This window comes from Leuciscus leuciscus (genome assembly GCF_965113295.1).
Source record: "Leuciscus leuciscus genome assembly, chromosome: 1".
NCBI classification, from domain to species: Eukaryota; Metazoa; Chordata; class Actinopteri; order Cypriniformes; family Leuciscidae; genus Leuciscus; species Leuciscus leuciscus.
The window spans coordinates 32,353,656-32,373,087 of record NC_138725.1 but is presented as its reverse complement, the minus strand read 5'-3'; the positions used below and the strand labels follow the sequence as shown (position 1 = coordinate 32,373,087).

Here is a 19,432-nt window from a genome sequence, read left to right as displayed (position 1 = left end):
CATCTAACAAAGATTTTACTTAGTAAATGGTTGGTTATTATTCATAATATTTATACTTTGTGAATAAAAAAAAGAGATGCTTTGAATGGGGCACGAGACAAAGTTGCAGCGTTAGCAGCCAGCGCGTGCACGTTCTGTTTACTACGCACGCACGCACGCGCCTGCCTGATTTTGCAAGTCACTTTCCAGCAGACACAAGGTAAGCCTATTTGATTGATCAATCCTGAGTCTGTTCATCGTTTTTGCCTACGTTACGTTTAATCTCAATTTAGATGTGTACAGTTGTGTGCATTTGAAAGCATTCTAATTTAATTACGTAGACTATTTAAATACCATGTTTGGTTGATTAGCGCACAAGGTAAAATCTTAGAGATAATGTATAGTTTTATTTATTTTAAGTTGGCCACTGCACCGCGACAAACTACAAAATAAATGCTTTAATATTTTCTAAACTTCAATTGTAGTAAGGTTAAAAAAACAACAACATTTAAAGTAGATTGCCGTTTGCACTTGATCCATGACGAAAAAAAAAAAAAAAAAAGAAGAAGCTTTTTAAACATCAAATTATCTGTAAATATTCGCATTTCAGCCTCACTGCTCCAGGGAATTGTAGTAGTTTTGTATATTTCGAATTTATGAAACTCAAATTGTTTTTCTCTTTTTTGAAGCTCCATAGTTGAATAACTTTGTATTGTTGGCACTTCTCGTGTATTGCCTCCTTAACCCTCTGGGCTTCTTCATTAATGTGTTACACTTGGCTTCCTTTCGTGCAAAAACGACCGAACCCTTAAAATTTAACCCATTAATTTCTCCACCTTTTATAAATTTTTTTTATTTAGATATTCTAAAATACTACTTTTTGATGTATTTATTTATTTTTTGATAAGTATCAGGTTTTGCATTATGCTTACAATCAAACAATAACATTTGGTTAGAAAGGGAACACAATGCAATTATTTGCACTCTTGATGTTTTAGAGTGTCACCCCTTCATTGCTGTACACTTTTTTTCTGCACAGTGGCTGATCAGTAGTTTGTACCACCAAAAGTTTCTCTGAGTTTTCCTATTTTTTCCTATTTCCCATTAATTTCCTATGGTCGGTCATTTTTGCACGAAGGAAGCTAAGTGTGACTTTTTTTTTTACGACCCTTTAACATATCTGAATCATCTCCTTGATTTTTTTGTGCGTTCACATAGGTAACATAACAAAAGTCACCAAGTTTCATCCCCCTCCGATGAAGCAAAAAAAAAATTTAAATTTCAAAACATAAATGTTTTCGTGCATTTTTGCCCAGAGGGTTAAGACAAATCACTTTGTTGTATTCCTCACTTTGGATAAAAGTGTCTGAAATATGAAATGGAAGAAATATGTCAAATGTAAATTGATTTTCTGGTAATTACCTTCAATGTGACAGTAATTGTACCTAGTGAATGAGGATTATGCAGAACAGATGGAGAGACAGTAACTGGTCTCCAAACACTCACAATCAGCGTGATGAACAGACGTGTGTTTATCACTGCAACTTCAGCATGTGAAGGAATCATTGTGATAAAGATTTGTTTAGCTTTAAAAACACTCACCAACAAATAAACAGCAATAAATGAAACACTTGCAAATAAAGTGCATTGAGTCTTTTTTATTAGTATTATGTTGCTGATTCAATGTTTTCTAGCATTAAACTTTTGAGAGTTTGATGATTCAAGTTCATTTTGAACGCATTTTGTTCACATTAACCTAAAGAATCCTGACACTGCGTCTGACCTGCTAACAATGCAACCATAGATGATTCAGAAACTCCACCCTCTTGCAACACTTACCAGGAAGAGAGTGCCTCATTATTTCTCTTTTCCTGTCACTCTGACTCTCGTGTTTGACAACAAAAGAAGAAGAAGAAGAAAAAAAGGAAAGACAAATCAGCGATCAGTGGAAAATGAGGGAAAATGCTTTAAAGGATTTTGAGACGTTTGTTTTGAGACAGCAGATCTTTGTGATTATTAATTTTTGAAACCATCATTCAGAAAGTGAAAGTAAAGTTCAGATTTCTGGAGCTCAAACGGTGAAAAATGGATTCACCAGCTGAATATGATTATATCTGTCCTGTGTGTCGTGAAATCTTCAACGCTCCTGTTATTTTATCATGTAGTCACAGTGTCTGTAAAGAGTGTCTTCAACAGTTCTGGAAGATCAAGAAAACTCAGGAGTGTCCTGTCTGCAGGAGAAGATCAAAATCTGATCCAACATGTAATCTTGCATTAAAGAACTTGTGTGAGGCGTTCCTGAAGGAGAAAAACGAGAGCCAATCATCAGGGTCTGAGGAGCTTTGCAGTTTACACAGTGAGAAACTCAAACTCTTCTGTCTGGAGGACAAACAGCCTGCGTGTTTAGTGTGCTATACTTCACAGACACATGAAAATCACACATTCAGACCCATCGGCGAAGTGGTTTCATCATATAAGGTAAGACAGATTCAAATATTAGGATAAAAACTTGTATCATAGAAGTTGTAGGCTATATCATAAACAAAGTATGTCTCTGTACCATTTTCTGTTACATGAACATATTAAAGAATATCTTCTGTATTTTCACTTTAAATTCTAGGAGGAGCTCAATACAGCACTGAAGCCCTTACAAGAGAAACTGAAACACAAAGAAAACATTAAAGCAAAGTTTGAGAAAACAGTTCAACACATCAAGGTGAGGATTGATTATTTTGACATTCACAAATTTGATGTGAAAATCTGAATTGGTTTGTCTGACATACTCTATTTGGTATAAGTGTATAAACTGTAATCGTTTGCGTAAAACGAAGCCTCCGATTTCTGGGTACTTTTGCTGTGGGCTGGACTAACGTGCAAGTGGTTAGCGTTCACCTTTCGTTCTCTGTGCATTCAGCTAACCATTTTTAGACAAGCACAAACAACGTGATTAATATTCAATATGCTGTTGACAATATGCATCTACCTGAGGGAAGACGTGAGCAAAAATATGTCACCTTTGACAATTGTAAGATATTTCATGTAATTGAAAGGGATCATGACATGTTTTTTTTTTGTTTTTTGTTTTTTTTGTTTAATGTTCCTTGAGGTTCCCTTATAATGTTAATGTTTTTACACACACAAAAAAAAAACATGCAGAAAACGATTATTTTCTATCTTCATTCTGACCCTCTGTCTGAAATAAGTTTTTAAAGGTGTGGCTACTGGCCACTGTTATGATTGGGTAACTAACTTCATTGCATATGAAACAATACTAACACCCACTCGCTATTGGACATGAGTAAGTGTTTTGAAATCAAAATCCATGTAAAATCATGTACTGACAAAGCATTATAAAATCATTTACTTGCGGTTTGTGATGTTGCTGCTGTCAGATCCAAAACAGTTGACTGCTTCATCGTTCAACAAAAGATTCTTTGCAAACTCCATTACACTGCCTCGTTTACAAAACAAAATGCTCCGAACAAACACATAGTCCTCTGACATGATCTGGGATGTAATTAAACAAAACCATCCACGCATTTCCGATGCTGGTATCCTTTTGAAATCTGTACAGAGATTTACAAACTGTTTAAACTGGACACGTCAAAGTGAGCGTTTTTTTAATCACTCGTTCTTTCAATTTAATTTGTTCTGCGTCAGTGATTATAATGGCTTCTATTTGCTTTTGGCACAACGCTCACTCCCAGCGTGAGCAAATGTCAGCCATTAAGCGACTGAACATATGGTGACTTGGCCTATGGTGCAATGATGGTGCAACTTTTCGTCGATGTCACAGATCACACAAAAAATCAAGAAAAGCCTTTTTTGGAGTGAGATTAAATATATTCTTTGTTAATCAGGAGGAAGTGTTAAGCTATGAAACGTCTCGGTTACATATTTAACCTTTGTTGGACCATTGGATAACACTAGGGAAGCGTACCCTTTCCATTGGAAAAGGAACGCTGTGGAAGCCACATCCTTCCCTGAAGAAGTCATGTGGAGGTCTACCTGTGTGGCTCAGAAAAGACAGCAGATCAGCTGGACCACCTAGGGGTGGAGTCACCACTATACTGGGAGCGCAGCTCATGATAGCTCGTCGGCCACAAGGTTGAGCAACCCGGGGACACGATTGACCTGAAGCAACCTCAGATGCTTCTGACTCCAGAGGTTGAGATGGCGGGCGAGCTGAGACATCCGACGGGAGCGTAGACAACCTTGTCGGTTGATTTACGCCATGGTCGCAGTGTTGTCTGTGCAGACAAGCAAGTCTTTGCCCTGCAGTGGCCTTTTTAGACGGAGCAAGACGTACTGCAAGCAACTCGAGGCAGTTGATGTACCAATGCGGGTGGGGACCTGTCCAAAGAAATGAAGGATCTGTTCACAGGCTGAAGGTTTGGTGGCATGCTGGTGTGATTGTCACCCAGTGGGTGCCGTGCTGCCACACCCATCTCGAGAGTGAAGCCAGTGCTGAAGCCGTTGCGGGTTCCATATGCCCCAGGAGCCTCTGAAAGAATTTCAGTGGGACCGCCGTCCTGCCCTTGAACATATTCAAGCAATTCAGGACCAACAGAGCACATTCCTCTATGAGGTGTGCTGATTGTTCAACCGAATCCAACTCCATACAGAGAAAGAGATATCATCTGCACGGGGGCGTTTGCTCTTTTCCCAGTTGACCTGAAGCCCCAACTGGCTGAGGTGACTGAGCACCAGGTCCCTGTGTTCGCACAACTGGTCCTGAGACTGTGGTAGTATCAGCCAGTCGTCAAGATAGTTGAGAATGTAAACGCTGTGTTCCTCATGGGAACAATGGCTTCCTCCGCTACTTTCGTGAAGACACGGGGAGACAGGGACAGCCTGAAGGGTAGGACTTTGTAATTAGGGGCTGTAAAACCCTGTTCTCGTATCCACTGTAGGACTGTGATTTCCACCCAGTCTGCGACAAGCAGAGGATGGGTGGAAGCAGCAGCCGTGGACTGATGGACCTCCAACAACGCCATGGCGTGTATGGCAAAGGCGGCTTCCCCACAGGCCTAGAAAGCCTTGCTTGTGAAATCCAATGAGTGCTTACAGGCCCGGGAAGGGAGACACGGATTTCCCCACCAGGTGGAGTTAGGACACAGTTGCAAAGCAACGGCCCATTCCACTGGGGAAATTGACGTGTAACCCATCAAGGCCCTGCCATCAAGGGTGGTGAGGGCTACCAAGAAGGTTTCAGGCAGTTAAAGGTGCCGTCCACTACCTAGTGAGCTCCTCATGCACCTCCAGAAAGAAAGGTACCGGGGTGGGACGCTGAGAACTAGCGCAAGCCACCCTGAGAAACCAACCGTATAGCCTTGAGCGCTGGGGACACAGTGGTCGGTTCCACTCAAGCCCTACCCTCTCAGCGGCCTGAGAAAGCATGGCTATCATCTCTGGATCTGACTCGAGCAATGCTACAGTTCCTGAAGGAGGCAACAAAGCCAAATCGTCTGGCTCACCCTCCGATGCAGTGATTGACATCGGAGCCCAAAGGATATGGCTTGTACAGCGCCTTGAGATGGTCAACTGCGTTCCTGTGGCAGCTCTACTGGCTGCGGAACACATTAGGAGTGAGGGTTCAAATCACCCCTGCTACTGCCTGAAGTAACCTTCTGGGGAGGATTAGATCGAGGCAGAGGCACGGGGACCCACCTCTTTGGAGGTATTGGAGTCTCGACAGCAACTCTGCGATGGTCATCTTCCCGCAATAAGTGCATGACTCATCCATGAACGCTATCTCAGCGTGTTTGAAGTCCAGACACGTGACACAGCTATCAAGACTATCCCTCACCGCCAGGTTACGAATGAATCCAGAAACACACAGGTTAAATGTCATCTTCAAAAAGACGCAAGTTGTTCAGTTTAAACACCGCTTTGTAGAGAGCAGACATGAAAACCGCTCGGCTCTAAATCAAAAAGTTGAAGATGCAATGCACCTTCTGCTCAATATAATAGGGTGCTGTGATGCAGCGCAGCTGATGCAATTATCGCATGCCAATGTGCATTGACTAGTTTTAGTTACACTCGAAGTAGAGTAGAATCTCTAGCGAGATTCCTATTCGTCAGTCACCGAAGGACTGAAAGGGAACTTGCAGATCATGGGAAATTTGATTTCTCATGTCATGACCCCTTTAAGGTTGTTAAATAGATTAAACATTTTTTTTTACATTTAGTTACTTAGCAATATTTACATCTCTAACCTCATTTATGTTCATCTTTTTTCCTTTTTTATGAATCTTTTTAAAAAGCTATTTAACACTTGTTTTGTGATGAGAGGCTGGTGAGAATTATTTGTATGCAGAGTAAAGAGAAAGAACATCGACTAGTACTTCAGAAAGTTAAAGTTGTTTTTAACTAACCCAAATTTCCCCACTGGCTTTGAGATGATTGAAGTGAATGTGATTTTGATTTCAGTCTCAAGCTGAGCACACAGAGCGTCAGATTAAACAGCAGTTTGAGAAGCTTCATCAGTTCCTCAGAGATGAAGAAGAAGCTACAATCACTGCACTGAGGGAGGAAGAGGAGCAGAAGAAGCAGATGATGAAGGAGAAGCTGGAGGAGATGGATAGACACATCTCAGATCTTTCATACACAATCAAAGACATGGAGGACATGATGAAAGCCAGTGACGTCTGCTTTCTGAAGGTCTGATTTGACACGATTGATTGATGGATTGATTGATTGATTGATTGATTGATTGAATTCTTGATGATAAATTATGTGTTTTTTCTGCAGAAGTTTTCAGTCTCAATGAAAAGGTGAGTGATCTGCTGATGTCTCTGGTCTCTCTGGTTCTGATCCAAAGCCACTGCAGTTCTGACTCCTGAATGTTCTTCCAGAGTCCAGATCTCACAGCCGGATCCACAGATGGCTTCTGGAGCTTTGATTCATGTGCCAAGATACTTGGGCAACCTGCCGTTCAGAGTCTGGAAGAAGATGCAGGACATCGTCCAAAACAGTGAGTCTGGAGAAGATCTGTGCTGTTACACACTGGAAGTCACACATGGGTGAAGATATTCTGATTTTAGCGTTATAGATTAGCTACTTCACCAACAAGAGATTAACATGATATTTACAGTTACATTAATACAAAGGATCTCTAGAGTTCAGTTGTTTTTTCAGTATCAGTTTCTGTTGACATGAAATGCAAATCTGAAGTTTCTCAAGCATGTTTACTATAACAACACTGACAGTGATCAGAGGAAAATGTCTGATGTGTTTGATCAATAGGATGATTTTCATGATTCATTATAATCTGTGTAGGGTTCACTCTTGATCATTATATGAACATCAGAATAAAAGCATATGTTGGTTGTGTCTCATCAGCTCCTGTGATTCTGGATCCAAACTCGGCTCAGTCACATCTAGTCCTGTCTGATGATCTGACCAGTGTGAGATGGAGCTTGAACAGTCAACCACTTCCTGATAATCCAGAGAGATTTGATGAGTATTCGTGTGTTCTGGGTTCAGAGGGTTTTAACTCAGGAACACACTGCTGGGATGTGGAGGTCAAAGAGAGTTTGTACTGGAGTCTTGGAGTAACTACAGCATCAAACCAGAGAAAGGGAGGTGTTTTCTTTAACTCTGGTGTCTGGTGGGTGCAGTACGGACTGGATGAGCGGTTTGGTTTTCCTGTGAAAGAGAAGCTTGAGAGGGTGAGAGTTCACCTGGACTATGACAGAGGAACAGTGTCATTCTCTGATCCTGTAACTAACACTAAGCTACACACATTCACAACCACCTTCTCTGACACTGTCTTTCCATTCTTCTGGTGTCATGATTTGAAAATTTTACCAGTTACATTCCATCTGATAGAAGAGTTGCATCTGATAGAAGAGTTGGATCAGTTGTGAAATGCCTCCTGGAGGTTAATAGGCCCAAGCTGCCTCTGAGAAGTCTGGTCTCCTAAAGACCATTTAAAACTTGTATTCTCCTTTTGATGTTGACCAGAATGTTTGGTTACATATTCCTCAAACATCAAAGAGACTCCATTGAGGTAGAGCTGATACCATCCCCACAGGAGAAACTCCAGATACTTGAACAAATCGTTCTTTGAGTCGATTTGCAGTGAGGAATTGGTCGAGCTGGGTCACAAAATCAAAATGAATCGGACTTTAGTTTGTCGGTTGACGCCGATGCAGAGTTAGAAGCAACTGCACCAGTTACTGAACCAAAGAGCCAGTTTGAAATGAATGAATTAGGCAGAGTCAGAAGTCAGTGATCCAGGCATGTCCGATTTTTTTTTTTTTTTTTTTTTTTTTAAGGATTACAGATGACTTGCTGTCTATTGTGACTAGTGTTCGTGTTAGTGTCAAAAGTATTGTACTGAGTCTGTACTGAGATTTTAAAAATGTACCTGTACTAGGTCAGTTTGGTACCTGCTGATAGGCGGCTGTTTTTAAACACGCCCGAGCATTCAGTGTTTGTGTGACTGCTCTGGGAAAAACATTCAGTGTTTCTATTGACAATGTATTTTTTGAAGCATTGTAGTGGACATTAATCACGGACATGTCTATTGAGCATGTGAACGCAGTGGCCAATCAGACATGTAAGTCAGAATCCGCTCAAAATGCCAGAGTTTATGTTCTACACACTCTTGAATCCTTTAATTATAAACACAATGTAAGAGATTCCTTGTGCAGTGTGGACAGTGTCATTTGGTTATAACGGGAGTTTTTGCAAGAGTGCAGAACTCTGATTGACAGCTTCAGTGATTTAGTGGGAATGTTCTTTGCTCGCTTTCTGTATAACCCATTTGCAATTTGAATAAAAGTTGTATTTTTCATGCTGCTAATTACACATTACACTGTTATTTACCGTATTCAAGTGTAGGATTGAATCCGAAACTGCAATGACTGACATAGTGATAACCATAGCAATGGGCAGGGGAAACAAAATATTGATACTGAATATTTTGACTGAATGTCAAAACAGACTTTGAGTCTTGGAGTATGAATACAGATTTACAGACTTGCCACTTGTTTTATTTAATCTTTGTTGTTTTATGTTTCTTTTTTTCTTACCAACTTTTCATTTGACCTTTTTAAAGAAATGTTTACATAACTGTAAAAAAAAATCAAGGCTATGTGCTGTTTTAATGTATTATTTACATGTAATTATTATTATCATTAATAATTAACTCATTTATTTAATTTTTTATTTTATTTTAGAATAGTTAAATAGTTCCAATAGGTGTTGCTATGGTACCGAAAATGGTACCAAGAATCATGAAATTACACTGGTGTTGGTACAGACTACAGAAATTTTGGTATCGAATTAAACATTTATAAACTCAAAGATCTTTGTTTCTGTGCTATTTTTGAATTATTAAAAAATATTTGCAGAAGAAGGTCTCCAGACTTAGAATTTTCATGATATTACTAAAACAACTTAATATTCCTAACATTAGTTTTCCAATTGTGATTATATTTCTTCATGAGACTCGTTAATTGTTTTTGCTTTGATTGACATTTGAAGAAGTCAATATAGTGTATAAAGACGAGCCAGTGTACCTGCCACGAGCCTGAGACCCAACTGGAAATGAACGAGTTCTACACTAGTGGCTCCAACGAGTTACTAGACCAGTTACTGAACCAAAGAACCAGTTCTAAATGAACGAATCAAACCGACAGGCAGAGTCGAAAGTCAGCGTTTCAGTAATGTCTGACTTAAAAAGAACCAATGAACAGGTGTGGCGAATTTCAGTTTTGACCACAAAAGACATTGTAATAACATGATTGGATGTCATGTATTTGACCTTTTACCACACCATTTTCCTGTTTTTACACTAGAGGCGTATTTTACCTGTTAGAAACACGTGTGGTTTTAGTGTTATTTTAAGGTGGGGTAGAATTAAATGAACAGAAAGCTAAGCATTTTGTTTGTATACCCCCTCTGTCACATCACGACCCCACACAGCAAAAAGTCCAGTGTTAAATGAACTCTCCTGGGAGTTTATATGGCTCCAGAGTCAGTGTTAAAATATGAGTGTTAAATTAACACTCAAGAGTGTTAAAGTTAATGAGCTCATTAAGTGATTAATTGAGTGATAATTGAGCATTATTGAAGACACCTGATGTTAACAAGCAGAAAATCAAATTTTTTAGACACCGTTATGGAGATCAGTGTTTGCTTTAGTTGGGCTCTTGACCCATAAACTGTAAACATTAGATTATCTTTGGCTGTTGTATCTGAGTTTTAACTGCCAGATGAACAAAGAGAAAGATGATCAGGTTTTGTTGGAAATGTTTTGACATAATCAAAATTTCACCTGAATCACTGATCTCATTTAGAGTCTAATCTCTGACTTAAATGTATATTGTTGATTACAGCATCACTGTGATTCTACAGCATAAGATCTTTTTCTTCTAACTAGTCTAAAGGATTTCTTAAAAGTTGTTCTGATTAAACAAAATCTTTCTTTTAGGCACACACAGACATCAAGAATCAGTGGATGAATCTCAACAATGGTGACAAACAGAATATTCAATTAGGAAAAGGAAATTAGTAAGACAGTTCAGATCATAATTTATTCATACCGCAATGCATGATGGGAGCCATGAATGAGTTTTGATTGGTGGCACCCAGAATGCACTGCAACATGCTTTATTATTGTCACCATTGTTGAGATTTACAGGCTGATTATTGATGTCAGTGTGTCTAAATAAAGGAATTTTCTAAGTATTTTTATCAGAACAATTTTTAAGAAATATTTTGGATTATGTTGATGATGAAAATCATTTGCTGTAGAATCACAGGCTGCTGTAATCAACAAGGTAAATCTGACTCTTTAAATGAGCGTTGATATTCAGGTCAAATTATGATTATCAAATCATAACCAACACCACCTGATCATCTTTTTTCTTTATTCATCTGAGAGTTATAACTCAGATACAACAGCCAGACAAAATCTAAAGTTAATGCTTTAAGGGTCAAGAGCCCAACTAAAACAAACACTGATCACCATAACGGTGTCTTAAAAAAATAGATTTTCTCCTTTGGTGATTCTGCTTGTTAACATCAGGTGTCTTCAATAATGCTCAATCATCACTCAATTAATCACTTAATGAGCTCATTAACTTTAACACTCTTGAGGGTTAATTTAACACTCATATTTTAACACTGACTCTGGAGCCATATAAACTCCCAGGAGAGTTAATTTAACACTGGACTTTTTGCTGTGCAGGGGTCCCTTTGGGCAACACCAGAGGTCTCACTGTCCTGAGTGTTGACGCAGTCGTTCCTTACCATACTTACTAGTAGGCTTATTTATGCACTGAGCATGCCAGACTAAGGGGCCGGCAAATCTTTCAATTAATTTATCATTTACATGTCAACAGCATTTTAGGGGCATTAAAATGCAAACTTTTGAAAACGGGTTTCAGAGTTGTTGAAAATTATTCCATCTCTGCTAACTACTGGCCTAACATTCATAAAGACAGAATTTTCTGGCAGTTTTCTGGTGTTTTCGAGTATCAGTGTGAATGGGGGATAGTTTTGATAATGTTGTCATCAGTACAGAGACTTTTTTTTTCTTCACTTTTTAGTACATCGTTGTTGTGTAAAGTTCCCTCAGTGCGAAGTCTGGTTTTGTCCTAGCTAACATTTGTGTGCTGTTTGTATTTGCCTTCTTGTGTTTCGACCTTGCCTGATTTCTGGATTACTCTGTTTGGGATTTTAATTTGGACTGTCATCCTCGACTGCCTTGCTATGTATTGATCATAATGTGTTTACTGTTACTGTTGACTGTGTGACAATCTCCCTTCAGAAAGTCGAGGGTTAAGGGAAGAGGCAACTAAAAAAAACTGCCAACCAAAAGTCAAAAAGTGTCATTTATGTCCACATGGACAAGTTTTGTTTTTATGTTAATTGATCTGAAATACTTCTCTTAACAGAAAGCCATGTCAAGAAATACGCTGAATCATTCTGGAGTAAAAAAAAAAGAAGAAGAAGAAGTTTTAACTTTTATTTTCCATCTGCTCATGTTAAAAAAGCTGGAGTTCAGGAAGGACAGAACAAACTGATTTAACTCATTGTTTCTCATATCTGTGATTGATGAATATCAAGATTGATGAAAATAGACAATATCTGATGAGAAACGAGTGCAGTGCAATACATATTTACACTATTGTCTGAAGATGTGGACGTCCTAAACTTTTTCTTTAATGTTCATTCACTGATTAAACATTTTGTCTTTAAAAACATTTAGTCTTTAAGTTGTTGACCCGTATGTTTAAAAAACGAATCTATAAAATACTTCACAATTGCAATACAGTTTTGTTAAATGTGGCATATAATTGTTTAATACATTTGTTTAAAAATCAAATAAATATTTATTTCAACTCCATAGATCAGAAGACTTTTACAATGAATGTTGTCTTTAAACCCCTTGTATCCAGTGCAATCATAATTCTCTGTGAGGTGTAGATGAATTCAGACTCTCACTGATGAACGTAATAAAAACTCATTTCTGACTGTGATCTGAGGAGTATCTGACGTAATGCATAAGAGTCTCATTCTTTATCTTTACCAATAGATGCATTGCCCTAAACTCTCAATAGCATCTAGTTTAGAGTATTTTCTCCATTCATCTGGTATCTTACCCTTCCTCTCAAATGTTTTACTGTAGTATTTTTCCAGATGTTTCTGGAATCTGCACACAAACCACTTCCAGTAGGGCACCTCAGTGAGATCAGGGGTGATGCTCCAGTCTGCATAAACTCCTCCTGCTGTTCTGTAATCTCTACAAGGGAACCTTCCATCTGGTGTATACAAATACTGATCACTTGCCACTAAATTTGTACAAAAATCAGCACAGAGATTCTTTGTTGAATGGGAATATGTGCCATTAATTCCTCTCACTCTGTGGAAAGCAACACTGTGATCTCCATCATGGTTTTCTATGGTGTTGGTGCAGACGGCTCCACAGAACGGACACTGAACCCAACAGCACTGACAGAAGTGATCAATCAGAAGCTCACCTGGTCTGAACGTAGAGTCCAGCTTTACTAGAAATGTCTCTGTGTTGAATCTACTGCTCATATCGGATATTACAGGAGGAAGTTCTTGTCTTATCACATCTTCTAGAAAGCTGAAATCATCAACATCATCATGTTTCACTGCTCTGAGGTCTTTTACAGAGAAGATCAGCTCATCTGAGAGCTTCTGTGTGAAACTCTTCAACCACAAACCAACATCTCCACTGTTCACCTGAACATGTTCAGTAGATTCTTGAGCTGCTTTCATGATCTTCTGCTGCAAGAGTTCAATGTTCTCCTTCATCTTGGGTAAAACACTGACTCTGAACTTATCAGTGATGTACCGACTGACTTCATCTCTGATGAAACTCGTGAAATGATCTCTGGGATTATGAATGTAGCTCATGTATTTGTCAAAATCCTCTTTCTCTGCCAGTGTCTTCAGGATGTGTTTCTCCAGATTTGATCTGTTTCCATTCAGTGATTCACAGTTTGTTCTCATTTCATATGTCAAATCTCTGGCAGTCCTCTTGTAGACACTCTGCTCAAAGGGCTCTTTGAGTTTTTGACAGATGATCTCTCCAAAAATGTGAGCTAACGTTGCTCCATGACAGTATTTCTGGAAAATACTATAGTACTCTGCTCTCTTCTTCTTAAAATATATTACTGGATCATTGGCTTCCCTGAACATCCTGTGTTGGTCAGTGATCATCTTGTTTGCTTTCTTATTTTCTGTGTGGTAAATTGAAATGTCCAGCACATTCCACTACTGGTTGAGAGCATGAACAGTTTGTGAAATGAAGGAAACCATTCTTATCTGTATATGAGCAGAGTTATAAAGGTTGATGATGATGAAGTAGATTGTTGTCCTATATACTTGGACGTTTGGTCTGTCGTAAGGTTTACCAACAAACAACCAAAGGAGTTGCTTCAGCAATATAATCAGTGTCCTTGACCAAAGCCAGTGATCAAAAGCTACATCATAAAACTAGTGATTGCAATTTCAAAATGCTTGATTTTTTTTAAATCAAAATTTCAAAGGTTTCAAACGTAAACCTTTACGAATATTTTGTTCCGATTCAATGTTTCGGAGCGTGTATCAAACTGCCAGTGTCACGTGATTTCAGTAAACGAGGCTTCATTACGTCATAACAGTTTCAAAACATTTCGAAACACCTTTGAAATTTCAATGTTTCACCGCTGATGGCAATGATCTCTGTCAACCCCATGAATCATGAGGAGTGTCTGTGGGTTTCACCTGATCCTCTGATCAGTTTTATACATTTGTAGAAGTTTTAATTAGACATTAGTATAATTCAAATGAATAATGGTAGTTAATAATAGTCTCTTATTGGCCTGGGGCCTGTTTCAGAAAGGAGGTTAAGTGAAAACTCTGAGTATGTTAACCCTGAAATGAGGGAAACTCTGGGTTTTCTGTTTCAGAATGGGAGGTATGTTAAACCTGAGAAAGCAGAGTAAGTCAAGCCCGTTTCTGAAAGAGAGGTAACTTATACTTAGAGTCAGTTACCATGGTAACTTACTCTGTGAACCTAACCTGGTCGGGAGCAGGTTTTCTTCGGTAAACCCAGAGTTCTATCGGTCTCCTCCCCTTTTTTTAAAGAGGAAGTGGTGTTTAAACACCTCATTCATTCTTTCAGTACATTTTTATTAATAAAATTAATATTTTAATAATAAATAAAATATTGCTATTTTTACTGCAGTTTTTTTCTATTTTTTTTAATAAGATGAAGTCTATATAACTCCTTAACTGGCAACTGAAAATACAGTAGTAGATTAGAGTTACATAATGTAGTTCTAAACAAATTCTACAGCATTAAACTGTGGCATTTACTGGAAATCACTGAACTGTGCTAATCTGTGCACCAAAAGTTGATGGACCGTCCTCCTGCTGTTCTTCCACACTCTGGGGGCGCGGGGAGAGATAATAATACCCGTTTAAACTTAGATTTAAACTTAGATTCTATAGGCTACTCCACATAAAAATGTGAAATAATCAGAATGTGTAGATTGTTTGATGTGTAGACACATAATATTACCTCTGTAGGCCTCTAAAATAGCCTCTATTAAAAATAACACATAGGCTATGTAAACCTCTACATTTTATGAAGGCCCTTGGATCTTCGGGAGTGACTGGCTCTGAAGTCCCTCCAGGAATTCCCTCAGCCAAAAATGCTGCTGCACTGCTAGACACTGGATGCTTTAGTTATTTAATATGTCAAATATTTGTAAAGTCAGGTAGCCCTACACCCATGATATGCTCAAGCCTTACTTGATTGAATTATGTTTTTATATTTAATTTTCAGCTGCTGCCATGTTCTTTTAATACCTGCAGGATTGCCCCTACATGAAAATTAAAATTAGGTTGAATAACATACTGTTCTTCCAGTTTCACCTCTGATATTATAACAGTTGGGTAAGTTACTTGTATTACTAACTACAAATGACATCTTCAGCAGTGTAATTAGATTAATGTAATAATGACTATCTTTAGAAAGCATTGGTTTACCTATTACTTATTACTAAATCCCATATCAACCTCAACCACTTGAACAATACAAGGAGAGACAAGAAACTGCACTTTTAATGCTTTCAAATAAACAATATACAATTGCATGAATTATTCTTGAATTGACCAAAGTGTGTAGAGGGAGAAGGTTACATAAAAAATATACCTTTTAAAAATGTATGTTAAATATGCAGAATTGTTCTATAGTCTAATGCAATTACATCAGATTTTACTTTAAATTACAGAAGAATTAAGAGTAATCCCTTTAATTAAATTACAGTATTAATGTTCTAATACTGTAAAATTACAGTAATAATGTTCGTACTGGTGAGAAATATGAAGACCTCTTTAATTTTGTCTGGCGCTGTTGCCATGGTGACTCATAATATCTGCGCTCCATTGATAATGGCTTTTTATAGTTGTGGTGCACGCGCTTAACTCAGAGTCAGTTAACTCAGAGTTGATTGAACTAACTAATTTCAGCTGTTCTGTAACCGAAAACTCAGAGTTTCCCATCTCAGGGTAAGTCAACTCAGAGTTCAAGTTTTAACTCAGAGTTGGTTGAATCTCCTTTCTGAAACAGGCCCCTGTTTAGCTGAGCCATTCAACAAACAAAACAAACCCTGATAATTGATAAAAGAACAAATAGACAGTTGATAATCTTATTGGATGATTAGATAATTGCATTTTGTAAGATTTTACTTTCAATAAATAATTTGCAATATATTTGTAAAAGGTGTTGTTATGTAGCCTGGCTAACGTCAGACCTCGTCTCATTGAGACGTGCACAGCAAAATCCCCAGTGTTAAATTAACACTCCTCAGTGTACATATGTGTCCACACTACAGGGTGTTATAATAACACTGAAGCAATGTTGAAGTTAATGAGATAATTAAGTGATTAATTAAGTGATGATTGGCCATTAGTGGTGACACCTGATGTTAATAAGCAGAATCACTGATAGAAAGAGAAAAAACAATAACAGAAAAAAGAGAAACACAAGAACTACAACTGACTTCGAGTCATTACACATTGTTGCACTTATTATTACCAGTTTGACTTTATTTCTGTCATACATCTACAAAAGTTCTTTAGATTCAACAGAAGTTTAGACGGTAATGTTTTATGGAATTTTCCGTTTCACCATTTTTTTTCGTCACCATTGTGGTGATCAGTGTTTGCTTTAGTTTTCATTTTTTAATGTTCATTTTCTCTGACTGTTCCAACATTGTGTTTATAAAGCACATTTGTTACTGCAAGAGAGAACATGATCTGCTCACAATATGTTTTGATGATAATGACATTATCATCATGTAGTGTCCTGATTCCCTGATGTCATTCAAAGTCTAAATGTCTCGTTTTAGTATTGGTGATTGTTGCTCTGAGATTCTACAGTTTGAGAACCAAAAGCAATATGAACAATTTTGAAAGTCCTTTGTGCACAGAAGTTATTGTGTTTAAACACACAGATATCAGTAATCAGCATATGAATCTCAACAATGGTGACAATAAACAAACTAGTGACAAACAGATCAACTCTGAACATCACAAAACAAGCTACTAAAGTCAGAACAAAACAATAGCAAAATAAAAGCAAACAGAAAAAAACAATGAAAATTACAGGACAATTCAGCTGCATAATTTATTCATGCTGCAATGCATGATGTCAGCTATTGATGCGTTCTGATTGGTGGCTCCCATCATGCACTGCAACATGAATCATTTGTGTGATTGTAACCATTGTTGAGATTCATATGTAGATTATTGATGTCTGTGTGTGATTTTACAACCTTTAGAATTATTAAAACATTGCTGGAAGTATTTCCTGTAGTGAAATATTAATAAAGCATTTGGACAATCAGTTTATAATGCTGGTTGAGGTCAGTGAATCAGGTCACTAGTAATTTCATCATCAAAACACAACCAGGGCTGCATTTTCAAAAGCATCTTAAGCTTAACTTGATTGCAAACCAACTGCAACAAATGGACTGTATGACTAAATTAGGCTTGCGATGCAGGAAACACAGCACAAATCATAGTTTCTCTTGCCACAACAAATGTGCTTTAAAATCACAGAGTAGGAGCAGCCAGAGAAATACTAATGTTAATAAGGAAAGGGTCAAGAGCTCAACTAAACAAAACACTGATCACCATAACGGTGACTTGAAACGAAAAATTCCACCAAATATTACCGTCTAAACTTCTGTTGAATCTCAAGAACTTTTGTAGATGTATGACAGAAATAAAGTCAAACTGGTAATAATAAGCGCAATAATGTGTAATGGCTCGAAGTCAGTTGGTGTTTCTCTTTTTTCTGTTCTTGTTGTTTCTCTTTCCTTCAATGATTCTGCTTATTAACATCAGGTGTCACCACTAATGGCCAATCATCACTAAATTAATCACTTAATTATCTCATTAACTTCAACACTGCTTCAGTGTTATTATAACACCCTGTAGTGTGGACACATATGTACACTGATGAGTGTTAGTTTAACACTGGGGATTTTGCTGTGTGGTCTGGGAACCACATGTTCATTTTCTCGTATTTGAGGCGTGGTTTACGAATGCCCAGAGCTATTTATTGGGCGCTACGAATGTCTATCAAATGCGCCTGTACGTAGCTCATAGCCAATCGTTTCAATTATACCAGATGACGTATGTAGAGCGACAGAAATTCGACGAGGAAGAAGACGATGGCTGAAGAAGACTAAACTACAAGATCTAAGGCTGCATCGAAAGGTAACATCGCGTCTGATGCCATGTTGGATCCATAGATATAAACAAACTGCTTCAGTGTGTCGCATAGACGTCATCATCGTCTTGCTGCTCCCTCCCCGTTCTGTGATTGGTCCCCTCACTGAGATGAAAATCTGGTCCATGGAATCCAGGCTGCCTAGAATAAAATCGCGCTGAGCTCAAGGCAGCATGGGGAAACCCAGGCTAGTTGTTATGCATGTTTGGCCCGGGATTTTGTTGCATTTACACTGTTCTGTCCACTAGAGGTCACCGTGGAGACGAGTGTCAGGTTGCTTCGAAGCCTCGACTGCTTCAACTGTTTCAGTGTTTCACAAAGTTTCGATCTGCCCACCACTACATAAAACAATCCTCTACATGAGAAAAACACCAGATACACAAATTAAACTAAGCAAACTCCATAAGTTCACTAAAGCAATGCATACAATCAACAAACATCAAACTTACGCTTGAGCGGGAAACATGATTGGGAAGTAGACAACCATGAGGCCACTTCAAACAGAAGTGGTTTTATCCAATACAGAGTGCACTAATTGTGTCCCCCTAGTGGCTAGGATGAACATAGCAACCAGAATTGCCAGTGACTAACTGAACAGTGTTTTACACACAGATTTACTTCAGTTCTGTGACAGAAGATGAAAGTAAACTAAACTGATGTTACTGCAGCTCATACAATTATTAGTTACATTTATAATTAAACTGAAAACATTATTTATTGTTACACCTTTTACTTACTTTTCATACAGTATAACAAACATGAACAGAGTATTTATAATGAAATATTGTATTGGAGGTTTCAGCATGCTTAGACTTTTCTTTTCTCGTTTCCAACATATGAGCAGCTGGAAGATTAATTTCTGTCAGAGAATTTAGAGACATTCTGTTAACTGATGCTTTTGTGTGTTTGTATAGTGAATATCTGACAGATGTCCACCTTCTAGATTGTCTTGTTTGTTGAATATTATCAAATCATCCTCATCAATCATCCTAAGGATGGACTTTTACTAAGACTGAATTCAAGAATTCTAACCTGCAATACAACTCACTAATCTGAAGAAGAGATCTATGGGACAGAGAGCACAACACTTCTCCAATCTCTTCTCTTCCCCCCATGCTGAGTTCCTGACTCCTCACACTATCTTCTCCCCTCCAGGTCTCATTCAGTCATGCAAAACAC

At 38.1% G+C, this 19,432-nt stretch overlaps 1 protein-coding gene across 1 annotated transcript; it reads left to right on the top strand.

The window, feature by feature from the left end:
- The first annotated feature begins 1,781 nt into the window (after positions 1-1,781).
- On the top strand, positions 1,782-8,883 carry trim35-3 (tripartite motif containing 35-3). The gene is made up of 6 exons (XM_082141132.1): positions 1,782-2,457; positions 2,600-2,695; positions 6,412-6,642; positions 6,733-6,755; positions 6,837-6,955; positions 7,324-8,883. The coding sequence occupies exons 1-6, from the start codon at positions 2,065-2,067 to the stop codon at positions 7,848-7,850; spliced, it is 1,389 nt and encodes a 462-aa protein (XP_081997258.1). The 5' UTR covers positions 1,782-2,064; the 3' UTR covers positions 7,851-8,883.
- Positions 8,884-19,432: the final 10,549 nt, after the last annotated feature.

Coding starts and splice junctions, on each gene's coding strand:
- trim35-3 (XM_082141132.1), top strand. CDS start 2,065: ATGGATTCACCAGCTGAATATGATTATATCTGTCCTGTGTGTCGTGAA. Junction 2,696..6,411: donor AAACAGTTCAACACATCAAG/GTGAGGATTGAT, acceptor TTTTGATTTCAG/TCTCAAGCTGAGCACACAGA. Junction 6,956..7,323: donor GCAGGACATCGTCCAAAACA/GTGAGTCTGGAG, acceptor GTGTCTCATCAG/CTCCTGTGATTCTGGATCCA.